This window comes from Dermacentor andersoni, chromosome 1 (assembly GCF_023375885.2).
Source record: "Dermacentor andersoni chromosome 1, qqDerAnde1_hic_scaffold, whole genome shotgun sequence".
NCBI classification, from domain to species: Eukaryota; Metazoa; Arthropoda; class Arachnida; order Ixodida; family Ixodidae; genus Dermacentor; species Dermacentor andersoni.
The window spans coordinates 384,011,754-384,033,298 of NC_092814.1; the positions used below are offsets into that span (position 1 = coordinate 384,011,754).

Consider the following 21,545-nt stretch of genomic DNA (forward strand, 5'->3'; position numbering starts at 1 on the left):
GTGAATTTACAGGTGGCTATCGCTTTAACAACTTTGGCCAAGCTGCATCAGCAGCAGCCTTGCTTTTTTCACCATTCTGGTTCTTATCAGCCTCGACCGGTGTGGGAAGCAAGGGAGGTAGAGTAGCAGTGCATGCGACGGACGCGGCAGAGGCACCGATTTTCTTTAATGAACGTCGGCGACGATATAGCCGCTTTCTGATGGTTTTGACAGCCTCTTGATGAGACGGATGGTCTCTCGCCATTTTTTCTAGAACAGCCAACACCTTTTTAATGTTTGGGCAATCCTTTGACGAAGTTTCATGGGACCCATGACAATTCGAAAATTTAAGAACAGTTGTCCTGCAATCATCCGCGGAATAGGTTTCAGCGCAGCGAGGATACACTGCAGTATCCTTGCATACGCTTCACACGTGACCGAGCTTCATGCAGTTGAGGAATTTTAGTGGCTTCGGCACGAAAGATCGTTCATGATGCCGGAAATGGCCCACCTTTACATATGCCTTTACATATACTATCTTCAGACAACGTGAGTTGCCCAGGCGGGCAACACTCGCGATCACAGCTGCTTCACTAACTGGCTTGACAAGAACTTCCAAGTTGGAGCTGTGAATGACGATATCTACGTCATAGATGACACCGGTGACGATGTCAGAACCCAGCAGGATGTGGGAACGGACCTTTATTCCGTCCAGGTCGGTGACGTTGCGCAGAGTATTCAGCGCGGCCGCGTGCGTGACATCAGTTGCCCAATACGTTCTTACGTGTATTCACTCTGATGTCAGTAATTTCATTCGGTACCAATCCTTCCAGCACCACGGATACAGTTCGCCTGTTGAGGCGTTTCATGTACCCGTCGGGCACAGCAGGAACGAAAAGGATGGTACTGGTCACAGGCCTCCGTTGTGGTCTTTCATTAATTGTGCTCGATGACGAAGAGGTCCTGGTGTTACGTCTCTTGGCCTTACGGCTCACAAGTTTGAAGTCACTGTCGGAGGGCTCCTCTGTAGAATCGAAGCTTGTCTGACCTCAGTGCGTAGATACGGGTGTCCTCGCTGTCGGAGTCGGTGTGAGGGCCAGTCCGCTTTCTTGACGCGGCCATCGTACTGTTTGATTCTCTGTATTCTCACACCGTATTCTCACACTACTTCGCCCTATTCTCACACCATTCGCCGTGTTCTCATACCACTCATGCAGAAAGCTAAGATCAGCAGCTCTGAGAACAAAGACGGCAACTCGCAGCTCAAAACACACGCAAGCAGTAATACGGGGGACATCGCAAAATGAATTATAGACAGGTTTCATCTTGAACTCATGTCCTAATAACCTAATCATTGCCCTACAGAATCCCAAGATCGAGAGCAGAAATGTGGGCACCCCAATCGAGAAGACTTGCGGCAGGCCGAATCGATCCTTCCTTAAGATATAGAGACGTGACATACGCTTCATTCGTAAAATAACACAAGTAAACCACTTCGTCCTCGGGGTGATGAGGTTGTTGCCACAGCATTGCCGCATCCATGCGAAGAAATAGCGAAGGAGGCGCGGATACTACGACAATGAAAGAGAGATGGATCCCCTGATGTAATAAGTGAGGTGCGCTAACGCGATCCCCGAAGGAGCCGATGAGAAAATCGGTCTCTGCTGCCATTTCCTGCCGGATGTGCGTCACACCGGCTGCCAGGTACGACCGTAAGGTCGACGTTTTTACATCGTTTGCTTATTCTGGCCTAGTAAGCTTATCTGAATAAGCCGTTGTACCGCGAAAAACATACATAGAGTACAGAATACAAGATACTAAGGGCAAACGGTAAACTTAGGTTGTTCAAATCGAGGGCTCAAATAAAGATGATCATCCGCTGCTGTTCTATCCGGAGTGTATACCGATCACCTGCTTCGCAAACGCTGCAGGTCAGGCTCCACCGAACGGCCAGCTATACCAATTAAAAGAGAGGGCACAACTAAGGAAGATCAAGCGGAGGAATAATACATCGTGCAATACCATAGCCTGCTACGGGGAACCAGCGCTGGCCAAGAGGCGCTAGGGCAGCTTGAGTGCGTAGCTAAAATATGCTGACACCGTCCGGTAGGGAGGCCACGAAGATTGTACGGCACATTTAACGACAACATACGCACGCCTGTACTAACGTTTGCTTAGACCAATGCGCCCAACCGAGTTCTGTGCATGACCATACGGGTTGCGAGGAGCGCATGTGCTGATACGTTCTCGCGCGACAGTGCCCAGACATGTCAGAAGCTGGACACAGGCGCTTCGGAATGAGCGATGAATTTGCTGATGTAAAAACGTAGCAGGTGTTACTGTAACATGCGTACACCGCTCGCTAGACTGTGTATTACGGCGCTGCTGCTGGCACGCCAAATTTCAGCGCTGGTTGCCCATACTAAGTCTCACGCCTGATCAGAGATATTTGGCCGCTTTCCTTCACTGCATCGCTCTGAAAACTGTAAGAATGATTGGCAGTATGACATGCGTTTTTGAAGGCAGTTGAATGGTACAGTAGAATGATTTATGCTGATAATCGTGAGCGTCATCCATTTCGCCACGCAAAGCGCTGAGAATTACGTCAACATATACCCGTACGTCTGGCTCTTTTTTTTTTGGCCGCTGCTGATTCATCGCTGTGAAGAATTTTAAATGTGGAAACATTTTTATGCTTACTCAACGAGAAAAACCGTTGATCACGTAAGGCAATCGCTTTTAAGGTAGAGCCCGCAGCAGCGAGTGACTTTACCTTCGCGCTGCCTGTCGCTTCAAAGCGAACGAAGCGGCGAGAACACGGCGTTTACGAAGCTCTAAGCACATGCCGCACGCTGCCCCTTTCGCACATTGCTTTCAAGATATGGACCCGCACGTCTCTCTTCAACGCGAAGCGGCGAGAACACAGCGCGCGAAGCTATCAACAGTCGGCTCTCTCTCCGCATCAGATATCGCTTTCAAGACATGGTCCGCGCTGCCGTGACATGCGCAGCCGCCGCCGGAGTACGGTTGATCACGGTTTATAATGCTCCGGCGTGGATGGATAAGGCGCTAAGTAGCGATAACGGCTTCTAATGATCTGAACGTCCCCAGCCCACCTGGCGCCTTTATGTGCAGTACTTTCCTTGCGTCATCAATGCACCTTGCGCCGCTATCCGCAGCAGCTAGTGTTGCCGCAGTGCTGTCGTTTGTACTAGCCGGATCAAGTTTCATGACACCCGCCGTGGTTGCTTAGTGGCTATGGTGTTGGGCTGCTGAGCACGAGGTCGCGGTATCGAGTCCCGGCCACGGCGACCGCATTTCAATGGGGGCGAAATGCGAAAACAGCCGTGTACTTATTTAGGTGCACGTTAAAGAACGCCAGGTGGTCGAAATTTCCGGAGTCCTCCACTACGGCGTGCCTCATAATAAGAAAGTGGTTTTGGCACGTAAAACCCCATAATAATAATAAATAACAGTTTCATGACACTGATAATGACACCGGCCCGCGTGGAGATGAGCAAGTGGCACAATGCTTACGCATACTTAGCCAACTCCCAGATAAGTTTCCTGGGTGAATTGTTTGATACTGCTCAATACCTCCTTCAAGTCTGGTCTTTCCAAGTATTCGAAGAGTATAAATAAATACAGTAGATATCTTTGCAGGAAGAGCTTTTCGCTGTTATATTCTTAATCGGCTATACACTACACTGCTGGTGGGGCAAGAAAGGCCTTATAGTATAGGAGGAGGGCAGCGAGAACCTGCAGTCAGAAATATGATTGTCGTATGTACTTGTAAGGCAAAGGGGATGGTATTGATGTAAATAGCAAGGACTTGTCAATTGAGCCAAGATATGAAAGCATAAGAATGACGATTTTGTTCCCAGTAATCTTAGCATGAAACTATTTTATGATAAGGTGCAAATACGAGCTTTTTCGGTGCTGTCGTGGGGAGTTGGCGTCGTTCTTTCGGCTCCTACGAATGAGGCGGCCGAGTAGAAGACAGAAAGATAGAATAATAAATAACAACAATAATATACACATTGTTCTATCAATGCACATGATTGCAATATTTCAACACACTATTTTCCAAGTTCGAAAGACACCGGTAAATACAGCTAGGTTGCTGCGTTAGTTTTCTTTCTTTTCTTTATGTATACCTCCAAGGTACAACTGGACTCTGCAATCGCCGTGGGCATATAAACAGCGTTTGAATATATTAATTAGTTGATAGCAAAAAGCGGTAACAAGTCATTTGCAACAGTAGAAGTCTTCCGAGGCGGGAAGATTGTTTCAGTCACGTGCTTTATGGACCAAAAAAGGGAGTGATGTAACTGTGTGAGCACGGAGTAGGTAGACGGAACACTCATGGCTGGTCCAGGCGATGCGATGGGCAGGCAAGATAAGCGTGTTATTTGGTGGTAGGAAATGATAGAACCTGCAGAAAGACAAAGCTGCGCGATTTCACGTCGGAACGCGAGGTGCGGTACGTTAAGCCGGGATTTTAATGCCGATGTGCAATAGCGGTGACAGAATAGTCGGAAGCGATGAATCTAACGGCGTTGTTGTGGGCCGATTCAAGGATGTTGGTTAAGTTAGACTGTTGTGGGTCATCTACGTGCTATCGGGCTCAGTATGAGTTGCAACACGGGCATATACCCGTCAGTCAGTTCAATGATAAAAATGTCAAGTGCAATTTTTTTTATATACAGGGTGCTGCCAGTAATCGAAACGGTGTTCCGCATTTCCTTTTTTGTGTAGGTGCTGCTATGGTACCATACGGGGGCACTGTATGGCAGCATCACAGCAAATACACACACAGAAAAGAAATCAGATTCTCTTATTGGAACTCATATTGAGCGCGATGTTACCTACATATTCAAGTCTAGGCCGTACGACGGTTTTTGTAATCTATTAGCTTTAAGTTATCTGTAGCAGTTGCTAAGTTGCGACGTAAGAAACCAAGAGTACGCTAGTAATCCCAATGACATGACCGGACCAAAATAGATAATTAAGCAACGATGTTTAGAAGCCTGCTGTCGAGTTGGGGACTCCGAGTACACGAAATCGAAACTATGCTCCCGAAGGCCCCACCTTGCCTCACTCACCAAACGCGTTTCTGTGACGTGTCGCAGAGCGAGGCGGAGCTGTGCAGCGCGTGCGGCGAGCTGATCGCCGACCGGTTCCTGCTGCGCGTGAGCGACAGCTCGTGGCACGCGCGCTGCCTGCGGTGCTGCGTGTGCGGGGCTCCACTGGACCGGCAGCCATCTTGCTTCGTTCGACACGGAAGCGTCTACTGCCGACACGACTACGTGCGGTAAGCGACTCCCCCTTCTTCCTCGGCCGTCCGTCGACGAAGCGCTGTCGCGTCATTTCTAGAAGATAAATTAGAGCCGGATGCTCAGTTTGGCTGTACAGAAATAGTACACGATAAAGCTAAAACCAAAAGGCGTCGCGGAACAAAAAAGAGGCATTCATAATATGCGCCCCTAACTCTCGTTTAACCCCATTCTAGATTTCCCGAACCTATCACGTTGCATCTTATTTAACATAATTTTCCTGTTATTAGTGCTATTATGTGAAATGGAATAGCTATCGCCATTATAGTTGACTAAATTTTTCTGTTAGTGTTATTTCAGTAAAAACAAAATGGGGGCGAGGGAGGAACAGGAACAATAATGATGCAAATGTAAAATCGTGTTACATGAATTCTCTCAAGTCAGGTCACGGAAAGGCACGTAAGGACAGCCGTAAAATGCAGCGTAAAGACGGGCCATACAAAACACAAAGTCACCTTGCAATGGATGACTCACATTTTTTTTAATGATAAAGCCTAGTTTATGAAGCGATGTATTAAGTCGGACGTTATTGAACCCATTGCATGAAAGTCTATAAATACGACTTCTATGCATTTTTCTTTATGTTGCCAAAGTCACGTGTAATCACAGCTAGTTGTTTTCAAAGTAGGTAACCTCTCCTAAAACCCTGGAGTGCGTATATATGTGTGGGACAATATTGTTTTATATTATGTCCAAAAGCTTTGAGTCATACGAAGTTTGTGAAATTCGCCTATAATATTGCATAATCGTGTTTTGTCTGATTTAGTGGAAAGTTTCGCCCCCACAGTTCTTCATTTATCCACCAGGGCACTGCCATGTGAAGATCATCTGACACAACGTATAGGTATCACGTGGTACTACGTGCCACCTCTGTTTCAAACGATGTTCCGCATCCGACAGAATGCTGCAAGTCGCGTTGGATAACACTGCTACTGCTAGCTTCACTATATGTATATAGACATACACAAATAACCAAGAACGTCGACGAGGGCCTTAGTGGTTGAGTATCGCACTCGTACCGCGTCGGTCGCGGGTTCAACTTGCGCCTGGGTCAAGTCGTTCTTTCGTCGACCTTCATTTCCATTTTTTCTCGTCTTGTATAAATTCCAATGAAAATCTGTTCTCCGATACTTTCATTCTCTCTTGGCTTCATGTGGTACGAAAAAATCAAGCACTTCAGTTAACCTGATTTTTCTCGCTTATTTCTTAGAAAGTTTGCTGCCCCCCCCCCCCCCTTTGTTTTTCTTTCACAATCATCAGTGCATTCGCAAAGAAAGAATCAAAGAAAAAAAAAACGAGACGCTTACTTAGTAAAACGTTTCTTTCGAAGCTCGAGATTTGCTTGGTCGACTCCCCCCCCTTCTTTTTTTGGCGGGTACTCGAGTTTTTCTTTTTTCAAAATATCTCGCATTTAAAGCTGGACTGCTTTCTGCACGACACTCAAGGGAAATTCCTCGTGGAGTTGGCATACAACTTGGTTCGTGCATCGCGCATTTCAAGTGGAACCCTAAGCCAGCTTGGCATCCGAGTGTTGCGGCTCGGAGTAGCGTTTAGGCTAGGAATTCTCGAGGCACAGAGATGAATACGTTCGGGAGTAGGAGGGAAATAAGAGGGGTTTATTTTGCATATTTAAAATGGCTCCACATATGGAAGCCCACTCCATCTAGGAACACTTTCAACGTCTTGGCTCGCTACATGTCTGAGCACACATCAGGACACGTCAGGACACACTCGCTGCACCAAAGGTATCCGCTTTTAAAACAGTCATCTTCCCTAGGTGACTAGACTGGGGAATCTGATGACTGTGTCTCGGCCAATCATAATCGCAGAATCGTTCGCAAAATCCCTCTCATGACGTTGAACGGTTCCGCCGGGCTCCGCTTGCAGAGTTGCGCGTTCGCCCTCGCATACAATGAAACCACGTGACAATGTGGGGGAACCTGACGTCGACGCTGTTCCCACAGAAGTTCTCGACGTTGGCCCCTTGCACACGATAGTGGGCTTCCGTGAGGTCAGCTTGCAGCGACCCGGAAAGGCTGGCCTTCACGGTTGTTACCGCGTCTACAAAAGCCGGTGGTCGTTGTCACCTTGAGGCCAGCTTCTGTGTTGACCCGTCAACAGTCGCCGCCAGGGCTGCGTCGACGTCTTGGTCGGCGCTGATGAACGCGGTTGCCTCGTGCGAAGCGCCTAAGCTGTGCCCTTTGCCATATTTAGACGTGACACGACGTATGGCGCTTCGAAGCCATGCACAGAAAAACTCTGACTTTGCCTGGGTGGACCTCAACTGGCTTCAAACAAAAAAGTGTTCTGCGAAGCTGAGCCCTCTGCGACTTCAGGCTTCCCAGGCTCTCATAACTCAGCTACTACGTTTAAGTGAGCCTTCGCTCGCCAAAACCCTCTTAAGACGTATCTAGGACGCGCTCATATTTTTATGCAGCATTACACACGCTTCGAGTCTTAGGAATGCGCTGCTCGATATAGAGGCAGAAGGTAGATCCACCCTGGACATTCGACGATATTACTACATGCAGCTTAAGTGTGCCACGATTGCACTCGAAGAGCTGTATTCCATCTGCAGAAACCAAGTCACTAGTCATGGAGCATTTGACCACGACTTCCCCGAATTACCTACAAGTTTACACAGATGGGTGTGTGGAAATAGACAAAGACCGCTGCGCAATTGCATTCCACATTCACTCTCTGAGATATATGTGGTCTGGCCGACTGGACTGTATAGCCTCGTCGACAGTTGTGGAAGGAGTGGCAATAGCTGATGCTCCACGCAAATTAAACGGCCCTGAAATGGTTCGGACAAATTTTGTAGACGCGTAGGATACAACTACAGTTAATCATTCGCACCACAATTTGTGTGAAGCGTCTCATATTGAGAGAGATACGGACGATTACGAGTTACCCTCCTCCCTAGCCATGCTTTTCCTCCTCAACTCGTTCGCCGAAAGATCGGGGTTAAGCTCCGCCTTCACTGGCTCTGCCTCATGATGTGACGTCGTGTAGTCTGCTTCCGGTGTCTTAGAGCCAGCGCGCGAAGCCTCTCCAACCTCCCCGCCAGCCGCCTGGCCGTCGATCCACATGGAGAGCTATCCAAGCAGCGTGCGCTGGGAGCATTCTATCGCGCAGCGCCGAGCGTGTACCGTACGCGTACGTATTCCGGTAAACGCAGGCGAGCTGGGCGTTTAGAGGGATGGGCCGTGGCGTAATGGCACGTTCACACTGAGGAATCCGGCGTCTACAGCGAATGGAATTCTCCTGCCGCCGAAAATCGCGTTGTTCACACCGCTTGCGGACCGCGCCGCCGGAACGACATACAGCGCCATCTGCCCCATAATATGTCAACCTAGAAGCGAGCGCGGGATATCCCGGATGTTCGCGCGACTCGAAATTGCGCAGTTGTCTCCGCCCACGTCCAGTTCGTGTGTTCATTTTGCGCGTCTCCCCCATTGCTTGGAAAGGCAATGATGAACCCTGAGCAAGAAGAGGCAGTACTGCTAGCCCTGTTTGGCGAGCACCTTTCTGGCGAAGCGTGTCGCGCAGAAGCATTCGCCGAAGAGACGACGCCACTGGCGTTGGTGGGTTCGTCCTGCTTTGCAAGAGCGCGCGTAACTTGGTCACGCCACCTTGTCAGGTCGCTTAGACCTTGTGCTTCGCGTGGTACTTGTCAAAAAGGACGGGGCGGTTACGCACCAATTCGATGAGCATTTCCGAGGTCGCGATGCGTACAAGACTGCGCTATGACGAGCGCGTCGAGCTTGGCCGCCATCTTTCGAATTGCTGAGACGCGCTCCCATTGGACCGCGGCGAGGGAATCCGGCGGCAGCTGCCGCAAAAATCAGTCCGGGAGCGATCGGCGCGGAAGGGGCTATTCCGGCGGATCTCGCCGCCGCCGAACTTGGTTCCGCCGAACTGGGCGCCGCTCCAGACGCCGAATGTCTCAGTGTGAACGCGCCATAAAGCTCCTCCATACTACTACCGCTGTAATCATGGGACTTGAGCGTAAACGTGAGCAGACTCAGCCGCCTATCATTTATGGGCCTTAGAGCCACCTAGAGCCACCTATATGCTACAAAAGGCAGCATATACAGTAACTCTAGAGCCGCCTGCACGGCACAGCCACCTGGTGACGCAAAGCTTAACCAGTCAAACACAGAGCTAATATTGCTGTAACCAAGTGGAACACTTTTTTAAACACTTAAAAAGACAACGTGTTCGCGATAACTCTGCTGCCGAAAATTTGCACCAGCAGCAAAGTAGAATTCACTTGGTTACTGCTATGCGCCTTTTTATCTGGCGAGGAGGAAAGGGTGCGCGGCGAGCCTTTCTGGCTTGTGCGATCCGGCGCGGCGCTGCTTGAAAGCATTGCTGTCGCGTGCCGCGGAACGATTTGGAGATGTTTTAGATCGTACTTTGGGAAATTAACGCAATGTCCGTTCATATAAGGTCGTCAGGGAAGCTACAGTACGCGGAAATACCTCTTGGGGGCGCAAACATGTGACGCGCATTATTAGCCGTGGTGTCTGTATGTGTTGTGAACTATTTTGCGTATGTCGGATTTAATTCGACGAAGAGAACCCGTGTCTCTGTATTGCCAGCATGAAATGGTAAATCCGCTCACTATCTGATCGCTTGGCGTAGGGACTAAAACATAAGAGCGCATGCACGTGTACGGTCAACCACGAAAGATATAAGCGCTATATTTGTGATACACCACCATCGTTCTCACGTAATTCAAGTCTAGCACGCTTGAAATCACTGCAAGACAGCCGTCAAGAACTATGCAAAAGGAAGAATCTCGCCTGAAGCACTGAGAATTTTAAACAACTTTCGTGAAGATAGCGACATTCACATTATATGGGCACCCGCACACTCCTCCGTTCCCAGGAACAAAATAGCGCACAACCTGGCTCGAGAACTGACAGGCCGAGCAGGTGACACGCAAAAAATACTGGGAACGGAGAGAGACCGGATGACCAGCTTTAACGAGATCACCAAACACTACAAACTGCGAAGGGCCCATTTCCCCCCGGCACGCTCCTCGTTAAGTAGACGGCAAGCGACGGCATGGCGCCTCTTACAAACAGATACATATCCGAACCCGGTGGCCTATCACCGCTACTACCCGGACCTTTACACGGATAGATGTAGATTCTGTCAAGAAAGGGCGGACCTACAACATATGGTTTGGGCTTGTCCTCGTACACCCATACAGAATAAAATAAATAAGACCAGAGAGCAGTGGGAGACCGCGTTGCTCAGCTGTGCACCGGAAGACCAACTCAAGGCAATCCAGCAGGCCTAAGATGCCGCCAGGGCCCAAGGGCTCGAAGCCCTCATTTCGGTAGGGAGGCCTAGGTCTCAAATCTGCTGTGCACAAATAAAGTTTAGTCCTCCTCCTCCTCCTCTACGCTAGCCTCCTGCGTGAGGCGGATGGCGCTGCTTAACACAGCTGTCTGCGGTTGGTGAACAAGCATGATACATTTATAAGCTATGTGCTTCGGCATTGACCTTTTGCCCTGTAACGCCATAATATCCGAGATGGATTGCATAAAAAGAATGCGATGGCTGTTTTTGAGGACAAAATTTCCGTAATACGTGTGAGTGCGTCGTAGAGAACGGAACGAACACAACCGAAAAAATTCGGCTATCATCCTCTTTCTCGAAAATGAAAGAGAAAACGGGTTAACACCACAGTGTGACCTCGCATAGTCAGGCCGCACAACGTTTATAGATCTATAAACGTTGATGCCGCATTCTTGGACCATGAGCTATATAGAACAAATATATCTGTAATCCAGCATCTACCACTGCTTAGCATGATCGCACAGTTCGTAAACATTCGCTTTGCTGGACAAGTATAGTTCACACTGTAAGGTATGCTGTTATTACTGACGAAAACTTTTTCATTCATGGGTGGAAACGTCATTCACTGAGCCAAGTATTCACGCAATGTAATCTGCAGCTAACAGTTCGAACGCTTGTCAAAGTATAACAGCAAGGCTCCTATCGTAGCAGAACGGTACCCACGCTGTTACGATCGTCGCGTTTGTTTCATTGCTCCTAAACAGCACCTTAAAACTAGTGGATAATACTGAAATAAGGTCACATTAGTGGATCGAACTTTCAGAAATACACAATTGATCTCTGAGGCTGATTGTGTACGCTCAAACATGCGCGCACACATCGCGCTGCGTGCTCCGTCCGCCTCAAAGCCAGCAGAAAGTCCGGCCGGGCCGACTTAAAGAACTTCAGTACGTATCACAGAACCATTTACCGCGCAGAAGACGCCACGTCACACTAAATAGACAGCGTTGGTGTGAGAACAAACACCAGAAACCAGCGCCGAGCGTACACCTGCCATGCAAAACGGAGCGCTCGCCCAAGCCATCATGCTGACTGCCCATAGATGGCGCCACTGCGTAGCAATATGGGGGACTCACGGGCGCTTAGGAGGCCAGAGTAGGTAGTAATGAAGGCCCCCATGGGAACCTCTGATTAGCATCGCCGTCAATAACAGAAAAAGGAGGAAAACAGGAAAGAGAGCTCGCCATGCAATAGGCTACATAAACATGCAGGGCGGCAGAAGAAACGAAAAGTGCGCAGAGATTGAGGAGCAGTTAAATAGAGAACAAATAAGGGTGTATGTGGTTACAGAAACGCACCTTAGAGACTCGTAAGAGCCGCCGGTTATTGAGAATTATGGGTGGGAAGGGTGCAACAGAACTAAGTCGGAAACAAAGGGAGGGGGAGTCGGAATGCTCATCCATCGGGGAGCCAAATGGAAAAGACTAAATTCAAAATGTCAAGATCATCGTTGCTTATCAGCTACAATGAGTGGGAAAAAAACTTGGCGGGCCGTAACGTATTTGTGGACCGGAAATAATTGCACAGAGAAGAATCAAGAGTTAGTGGAATGCATAAGTGCTGATATTAAGGGTTTCGGGAATGATGCCGAAATTATCCTATTAGGTGACATGAATGCCCACGTACAGGATCTAGATGGCTATACCCACAACAACGGGAATCAATGCTAGATCTTTTTTAGCAACAACTTCGTTATCGTGAATACAGGGCCTAAGTGTGAAGGGCAAGTCACGTGGAAAGTGGGAAACCGGAAATCTACCATCGATTACTGTCTGATAAAACAAAGAATTCATCATAACTTGAGAGAAATGTTCATTGACGAAGAAGGGCATAACAGCATAGGGAGTGACGATAAACTCATCACTTTGAAAATGGGATATGTAGTTGGAAAAGAGAGCAAGGAGTGCAAAATGGCCTGTCCAATTTTTTTAACGCTGAACAAATAACAAATATAGCCACAAGAGTCGAGGAAGAATTTTGCAAATGGCCAAATAAAGAGTAGGAGTATAGCGAGCTTCCAAGTGTAATAACGACTAAAATACGGAAAGCGAAACAACATGCTCATTGCAAAGGAAACAAGAAACCGAGAAGCTGACGTAACTGGCAGATACGAGAAGCGATCGCCGAACGACAGAAAGCATCCCGAGAGCACAGGCCGGCAAAAAAGGCGCAGTTGCCGCAGCATGAAGTACCCAGTATTTTGGAAATATACCGGGAGAAAAAGTCTATGGGTCAAATACTGGTGCAAGCAAAGATAAAAGGTGAAAGTGAACGTTGGTTGTCAGGAATACGTGAGAAAAACAAGGCCGCACCTATCTATTTTGGAACCTCATAAAATTAGTAGGCAGGAAGTCAACAAAAATACAAAAACATGTCTTAGACGAAAATCGAAAAACTGGAAGGGGAAGCGGCATTAAATTACATACTAAAAATAACAGCTGAATCTTTCCAAGGCAATGACGAGGTTGTATTTGAAGAAAAAAAGAGCATGAAAGAGAACCAGATGTAAAAGGAGCTGGTGCTCACAAATTTGAACTGGAAGAAAGCCAAACAGAAAATTCCTAAGCGCACAGCCGCAACGCTAGACGAGGTTCCCGTTAGGCTGATTAATGAACTAGGATCAAAAAGTAAGGAAGCTCTTGTAAAAGCAGTGGAAAAAATTTAAAAGATAGAAGAATAAGAGAGAGTTGGCGACAAAGTAGAATGAATTTAATTTTTAAAGGTAAGGGGGAGAAAAATCGAATTCACTCGTATAGACCGTTGACCATTACATCTGTAATAATTAAGTGTTCGACGAAAACTCGTCTGGCGAGGAAACATATTGATGCCAAAAACGTGCACTCGCCAAGAATAAAATAAAAATAAAGAACAGACCTTTCGGGCCCCATACGGGTCCCTTGATCACAATGAAGATTACATCTGTAATATACAGGTTTGCAGGCAATCAAATTAAAGCTGCAAGCATGGGCAGAGAATAATGGCATTTTGGGATAACTTCAGGATGGCTTCAGAATAGGTAGCCGTTTGGATGATAACTTCTTTGTTCTTACTCAGTATATTGAAAGATCAAGAGTAGAAATCAGACCGTTATATGTGGCCTTTTTAGACATTACAGGAGAGTGCGACAACGCAGACCGCAGCATTTTGTGGGATATTCTGGAAGGGGAAGGTTTAGACGACGATTGTCTACAGCTTTTCAGAGAGATTTACCTAGAAAATGCCGTTTTCTTTGAACAGGAACGGATGAGGAGCGAGGAGAAATTTGATATCAACAAGGGACTGAGGCAGGGGTGCCCTTTATCCCCACTGCTGTTTATGATGTACATGGTGAGGATGAAGAGGGCGCTAGAAGAAAGTAATATCGGGTTTAGAGAGAGGGGAGAGGGAGAAGGCAAGAAGGAAAGGCAGGGAGGTTAACCAGACTGAGTACAGTTTGCTACCCTACACGTGGGGAGGGGAATGGGGAGTGATCTATCACACAAACAGGCGGGTACAGTAGTATAGCAGCAGCTTCCCGGTTTATTTTATGCGGACGACATTGTGTTGCTAGCTAACAAGCAAAGTGATTTGCAACGGCTGGCTAATATCTGTGGACAGGAAGGCAACAATTTAGGTTTGAAATTTAGTGTTAGAAAATGAGGTGTTATGGTATTTAATGAAAACAGTGAACACACAGTGGCAATACAGGGCTAAGAAATACCCCGTGTAAAAGAATATAAATACCTTGGTATATGGATTAACGAAGGCAATAGATATATGGAAATACAGGAACAAACAATGACAGTAAAGAGGAAACAAAATGCAGCCTTAATGAAGCACAGAACGCTATTGGGATACAATGGGTACGAAGTGTTCCGGCGTATGTGGAAAAGTGTATTGGTTACAGGAGTTACTTTTGGAAATGCGGTCGTGTGCTTGAAATGAGGGTTACAATCAGAACTCGATGGCAACCAAAGGTCAGTGGGACGCCTCGCATTGGGCGCACACGGGAAGACCAGAAACGACGCTGTGTAGGGTGATATGGGCTGGACTAGTTTTGAAGTGAGGGAAGCTCACAGTAAAATTGATTATGAAGAACGACTGAGGAATATTCAAGAAAGTAAATGGGCTGGGAGAGTGTTGAGGTATCTGTACAGGAAAAACATTGATTCACAGTGGAAAAAAAATTATGGGGTTTTACGTGTCAAAACCACTTTCTGATTAGGAGGCACGCCGTAGTGGAGGACTGCAGAAATTTTGACCACCTGGGGTTCTTTAACGTGCCCCTAAATCTAAGTACACGGGTGTTTTCGCCCCCATCGAAATGCGGCCCCCGTGGCCGGGATTCGATCCCGCGACCTCGTGCTCAGCAGCCCAGCACTATAGCCACTGAGCAACCACGGCGAGTGATTCACAGTGGAGGAAAAGAACTAGGAAACTTACCTGCAAGTGCGGTCTGTAGGGTGAGTAACACATCAACAAAGAACGTCAAGAGGAAAGTTAGAGAGGCTGAAATGATCTCATGGGTAGCGGCAATCGAAAAGAAACCTGCCATGAGTAACTACTTAAGCGGAAAAAACTAAATCACATAAGAAACAATTTATGATAACTCAGAGGGAAGCTCATTACTTTTTGAAGCGAGATCGGGATGCCTTAGAACACGCACCTATAAAGCGAGATATAAGAAGGAAGAAGCAACATGTGCTTGCTGTGGAAAGCTAGGGAAACAATGGAACATGTTTTATTAGAATGGGAAAATATCTGCCGAGCGATAGATTTAGGCTATAATGGACTCCTTGAAGCCCTTGCGTTCAGCGAGAGCAGGGGGAAAGTAAACATGTCCGCAATAGAGATTAGTAAGAGGCGATTGGAAGATTGGTAGAAGAAAAGTAGGGAAATGAGAAAAAACGGAAACGTACAAAAACAAAGTTCACAATAGGGGGTCAGAAAATTTCGTTATGGGAATTCATCGTGCGTTTTTTTTTTTTTTAACCTAGGTAGGGCATTGGGCATCACAGTAGCAAGAGCTTGGTAACGCAACCCGCCGCCCCGTTCCAAAAGGGATGCTCATAACATCCATCCACATCTATCTATCCATCCATGGTGGCACCCATGAAACAACGGTCTATATTAGTTCTCTATTTGTCTCGTTGACCTCTGTGCCACCAGGTGGCTGCACCCTGCAGACCGCTCACGTTTGCGCCGCCGCCCATCTGGCAAAACGCCCAGTGAGCCTGCGTTTACCAGAATACCGTACACAATAAAACTTCCCGGTTGTGGCAGTAATCCGGCGTGAAGTGACGGCCGCAAATGCATAGATCGCTGGCGCCGATCAGATACCGACAGCCCGATGCGCTGCAGCCACTCCGCTTGCCTGTTCCGTTGTACAGGGACACGATGTCGCAGTTTGAAATGACGCCAATCGCTACGTTTGCAGCCTGCAACGCAGCAAGTGCGACTCACGGTCCTCGTGAAAAGAAGCCTCGAGACCAACACTGAGGGCCCAGCTCGCGTCAACACGGAGCGCATTGCAGCACAAGCAGACGACACTCGCTGTGTGCCGGAAGTGCTTGAGTGCACTGATTAATTGTCGTTGTGAACTCTCTTTCTGTAACTGTTCTTTATAGAAAGAAATTAACCAACATTTCAACTATTATGAACAACACTTATTCACCATTAATATGGAAAAAAAATGTCGATGACGCTATCTCAGCAGGCAACACATAACTCGCCCAACTGACGCCATGTGCGCCAACTACGTAAATTGTAACGGGGTGGCTCAAAACTCAGGGGAGTAGCGCCGCTGCTATCGCTAGCGATACACATTTTTAAAACCTTATAGTAAGTTACATGTTTTACGTGGAGCCCATAAATGTGTCACCTAATTGTCAGAACGACCTGTCTTAATAACTCAATACGTTTGTGTAAAATCGTCAAAGTCGTTTCGGGGCTTCTTTAAAAGTAATTAGCCAGTATTCGAAATATTTTCGTTGGAATTTTCTCTTAGGAGCAATTTTAGCTCAACATAAGACCTATTTGTTAATATGTGGCCTTTGTGCTTACCAACTTAATTCGTCCTCTTTATCTCAACTATAATACCTGTGAAAAAGTACGAAGGTCGCAACTAAACCGTTGTTTAACCAAAAAGGATTCGTATAGACGTGTCAGATAATTACTCTCGATCCTTTTGCTTGATGAGACGACTGAAAAGCTTTCAGTATCGGCGTTTCTCGGAAACCATATTTTTGAGCGTGGAGTTCAGAGGCCAGGTGGAGTTAGATTTTGTGTCTGAATATTGTAGTGGATATTTAGTTTGTCACGGAGCGTTCACAATAACAGCTAGCTCAGTTCGCTCTCGAGGCACGCCGGATTAGACAGCAAACTGAGCTAGACCTGGACCATAAATGGACACAACTGAGAAACAATAAAATAGTTTATATAGACTGATAAACTACCGCTATCGGTAGTTTTGCTATAATAGGTTGATTACCACAAGCGCAAATGAAGCTCAAAGTCATAGTTTTTGAATTTGGCGTCACGAGCCTAACCGTCGTGCGTCATTGTTTTTCCCACGGATTTCAAAGCATCCTTCCGTATTTGGGCAGCGTTGGCTCAGTAAAAATTCACGAAACTTGCAATATTCAGTGTTCGGCCTCTTTTGAACACAACATTGTCAAGTTTTACCGATAAAAAATTAACTGCGCTCCAGCTGACGCCGTCAAAATCCTTGACGTCACAGCGGAATTACGAGCGAATTTCGAGGCGGCGGCGCCACCCGTCATTCGTTCGCCCGCCTTTTCTGGCTCACCGAGCGCCTGCTAGGAATAAGAGCGCTGTTCTCGGTAATGCAGAGGCGTAATTTACTGATGCAGAAGAAGTCATTTTCGCTTCACTGTCCCTCTAAAGTTAGGCCAGTAGTACTTGTAACCGCATCGCTCGTTGCGTGGTCCTCGTTTTTTCTTTGATGCTGCCCTATCGCGTCGCGTCGCCAGGAACGAGCGATACGCTCGCTCACCTTCCGAGCTACGCTGTGCGCGACTCCAGCCGGCCGCGCATCGGGGCTCGGCCCGCCGCGCACGTGTGCCGCGATGCGGGCCTGCCGGAAGCGCCGGCCCTGCCGTGCATCCCCCGGAGGAAACGCGACGCAGTGGGCCCGGCCGAGCCCGGCCGCAGGGGAGCGTCGATTCGATTGCGAGCCTCGCGCAGCCTAGGCTGCCCCGCACGGCTGCGGCTTAGTTGCGTGCAGCGCTGACCGCGCACGCCCGCGGCGACAGACACGGCCCTGTAGCCCCGGAGGTGGCGAGGGGCGCACACAGCTCGGAAGCAGGTGCGAGGAAAGAGAAGTGGACGAAAGTGAGTGTGCTCAGTGACAGTCCAAAATGCAGACCGAAACGCCTATCGGAAGCAGCCGCTAAAATTAGCGGTCGGCGAATATTCAAAGTTTTGAATACAAATTGACTATTGCGAGTGAACTATTCGTATTCCGAAATGAACTTCGGCTTTTTTCGACAATATCGAAACTAACCAGATCTTTTGCAACGACTGACTCTACGGCAATCCCACTGCTGTTCTGCGTCTGGTAAGCAAAGTATCGAAAACTAGGACAACTGAAACAACGACAAAACTTTTCGAACCACTGCAATGACAGTCTGGACAATTAAGGTGCTTTTTTTTTTTCTCGGTTTCAGGGTACAAGTCTGCGTACGTAAAGACCTGTCATTTTCGCGTGTAGTCCGTCATTTAGTGTATTTGCAAGTCTAGTCAAGTAGCAGTTTCATATTTTACGCTCCAACCAGCGCCATTTTACTCACAACGAGCCCACACACAACACACGAGTCCTTCATATTCAATATTCGACACTTACTATCAGTATTCGATTCGTATTTCAAAAAGTTTGTATTCGTCCCCTCTATCTAAAATTCGATATGCTGATACCAGGTCTTCCGTTATCGATATGTACCGTGCCGGCTATATATATATATATATATATATATATATATATTGCACTCTTTGTAGCTTCCCTTGTCTGCTAACAATAATCCTCATCAAGTTTGCCCACATTTCCTTCGTTTAACACTTCCTGCTCTCTATTTTCCTGTCAGGTGACGTTGACACGTTGATACGTGCATGATGCCACTCGTGGCATGAAAGTACGGGGAGGCTCAGCGGTAAAGGAAGCTAATGCACGCAAGACAGATGAGCATCACTGTTTGCGGACACGAAAGTAAACAGAGATTGTATTCTCGCCTGTATTCTCGCCTGTTTCCTTTCCTCGTAGTACTCGGGATGCATGTTTCTGGGAATGATACTTATGTGTAGCTTGTCTCTGATTTCGTGTGGGATACGCTGAGATAGGTGCCTCTCATCCTCGACTTGGTAGCCCAGATCCTGGAGCAGGGCTCTTCCCGTCTTTGTCAGCTTTAGTCTCTCGAGTTAGTTGACGTTGTACGCTCCCACGAGCTCTTCCCACGTGTTGTGGACTCCCATTTTGAGTAGTTTCGCTGTGGACGTGGAGGGGAACAGGCCCAAGGCAATTTTGTCGGATTTTCTGATGAGGGCATTTACTTTGTCTCGTTGACTGTACTTCATGTCAAAGTATGGGGTCCCGTACGTGACGATGCTCGTGAGCAGCGCTTGTATCATTCTCGTGCATTCTTCTACCTCGAGACCGTGACTTTTGGTCGTCACTCTTTTGGTAAGGTGGGTTATTTGTTGCACTGTTCGCTGAATTTTTGCCAACTCTGCTCCCCCGGCCCCGTCCTTTTGAATCAGGAGTCCGAGGATGCGGAGGGTTGTAACTTGCGGAATCATGATGCCTCCCACCTTTACTACCGGGTCTGGTATCTGCTGCGGTTGTCGGCCTCTTGTGCGTTGTCTTAGCACCAAGAGCTCCGACTTTTCAGGTGCGCACGCCAGTCCACATGCTTCCAGGTACTTTTCCGTTGTGCCAACCGCTTCTTGCAGAGCGTCTTGCTGTTTACCTGTCGACCCTCCCGTAGTCCAGATGGTGAGGTCGTCCGCGTATATTGCATTAACAATCCCTTCTATTTGCTTCAGTTGCTTGGGTAGCGAGCTCATCGCCAGATTGAATAGCATCGGCGAAATGACGGAGCCTTGTGGCGTTCCCTTTCGCGGTATGTCAAATTTCTCTGAGCGTAGGTTGCCTATCCCCACTGTGGCTGTGCGTTCTTTCAGAAAAGCTTAGACGTAAATATATATTTTTTCGCCGCAGTTATATACGTTGAGCTGTTGCAGTATGGATTCGTGTGACACGTTGTCGAAAGCCCCTTTCGCGTCAAGTGCGAGGGTGGCTCTTTTGCTGTGCGTGTCCAGTTTGTCGATGACTTTTTCCTTGATCTGCAGTAACACGTCTTGCGTGGACAGGTGAGCTCTAAATCCGAACAGGGTGTTTGGGACGTGTCCGTTGTGTTCGAGATGTTCGATCATGCGGTTGTGCACCATGTGCTCGTAGAGTTTTCCAGCACAGGAGGTGAGGGATATAGGTCGAAGCTGCACGCTGATGGGCTTGTTGAGTTTAGGTATTATGGTTACCTTGGCATGTTTCCATTCCGGTGGTACTTTACCGTGTTCCCAGCACTTGTTGGTGTATTTTAAGAGCGCCTCTACAGAGGGCTTATCAAGGTTCCGGAGTGTCTTCTTACTTATTCTGTCGTACCCCGGCGGCCGTGTTTCGGGTGAGCTTGCTCAAGGCGCTCTCGATTTCTGCATCTGCAAAGGGCCGATCCAGTTCTATATTTGGGTTGCCTCAATACTCGTCAAAGTGCGAATCTACAATTATCTTCCGCTCCGTACCGAGGAACTTCTTCACTTCTTTGGTAATGTCTTCCTCTTTCCCCGGGTGGTTGTGTATGAGTCTTCGCACTTTCTCGTTTGCGGCGTTCTTGTTCTCCTTCTTTGATAGGAGAGTCTTGAGTACCGCCCAAGTGCGCTTGCTGCTTAAGACGAAGCTTTAGCTCGGGCCCAACTCCGATGCGGCCTATTCAAATACATGTAAAACGCAAAAACGTTTTTCTGAGATAACCCCTGGACCGATTTTAATAAAATTTGTTGTATTTGAGAGAGAAAGTTAAATTTTAGTGACTGTTGGAAGCGGAATTCGATTTAGTGCTCGAATTTAGTTAAAAAGATTTTCAAATATTCTGCAGTTTGAAAAATGTAGAAGCACGAAGTTTACAAATTCATAGCTCTGCATCAAGAACAGATACCGTGGTTCTGTAAACGGTATCCATTAGATCACTCGAAGCGGACAAATTCGATTTGTCATTTTACATGTTACGTGAATTCGTTACGTTGGTTACAAGGGTTCTGCAAAAGCTGTATTTCCATATTACTAAATCTTTTTATATTCATGTGCAACAAACCAATTTTGTCCGCTTTAGATGTACTATTAGATGCAATTCACAGAATTGTATTATCCTTTTTCGTTGTTGAGTTACAGAGTTGTCAACTTGATAGGTTCGTTTTATGAAAATTTTCGATTTTTGCCAATTTGTGATAAAATATTGACGACCTAACTCAAAAATTCGAAACCAACAGTAACTAGATTTTAAGTTTTTCTTTTAAATACAAAAACCTCGTCAAATTTTGTGCAGTGGTTGCCGAGAAAAACGAATTCTCCTGTTACATGTATTCAGATAGGAGCACCCGAACTAAAGCTTCCTCTTAAGGTCCCTTGAAGCTTTTTACATGTTTCGCTCCAGTTCTGACTTTCAAGTTGTTCAGAGTACTCTTGCATTTCCTGGATCAGCGTGGAGATTCGAATTTTGAGTTTCCGGTTGCACTTGTTACGCTACGAGCGTTTCACGAGACCCCTCCGCGCCTCCCACAGGTGGAATAAGTGGGGGTCGACCACGG

At 47.4% G+C, this 21,545-nt stretch overlaps 1 protein-coding gene across 1 annotated transcript in view; it reads left to right on the forward strand.

The window, feature by feature from the left end:
• The window catches only part of Awh (LIM/homeobox protein arrowhead), a 171,954-nt gene that overhangs the window by 118,197 nt on the left and 32,212 nt on the right, over positions 1 to 21,545 (forward strand). Inside the window, exon 2 of the mRNA XM_050168505.3 lies at positions 5,112 to 5,293. Within this exon, the coding sequence (XP_050024462.1) occupies positions 5,112 to 5,293 (182 nt within the window). The remainder of the gene's footprint in view (positions 1 to 5,111; positions 5,294 to 21,545) is intronic.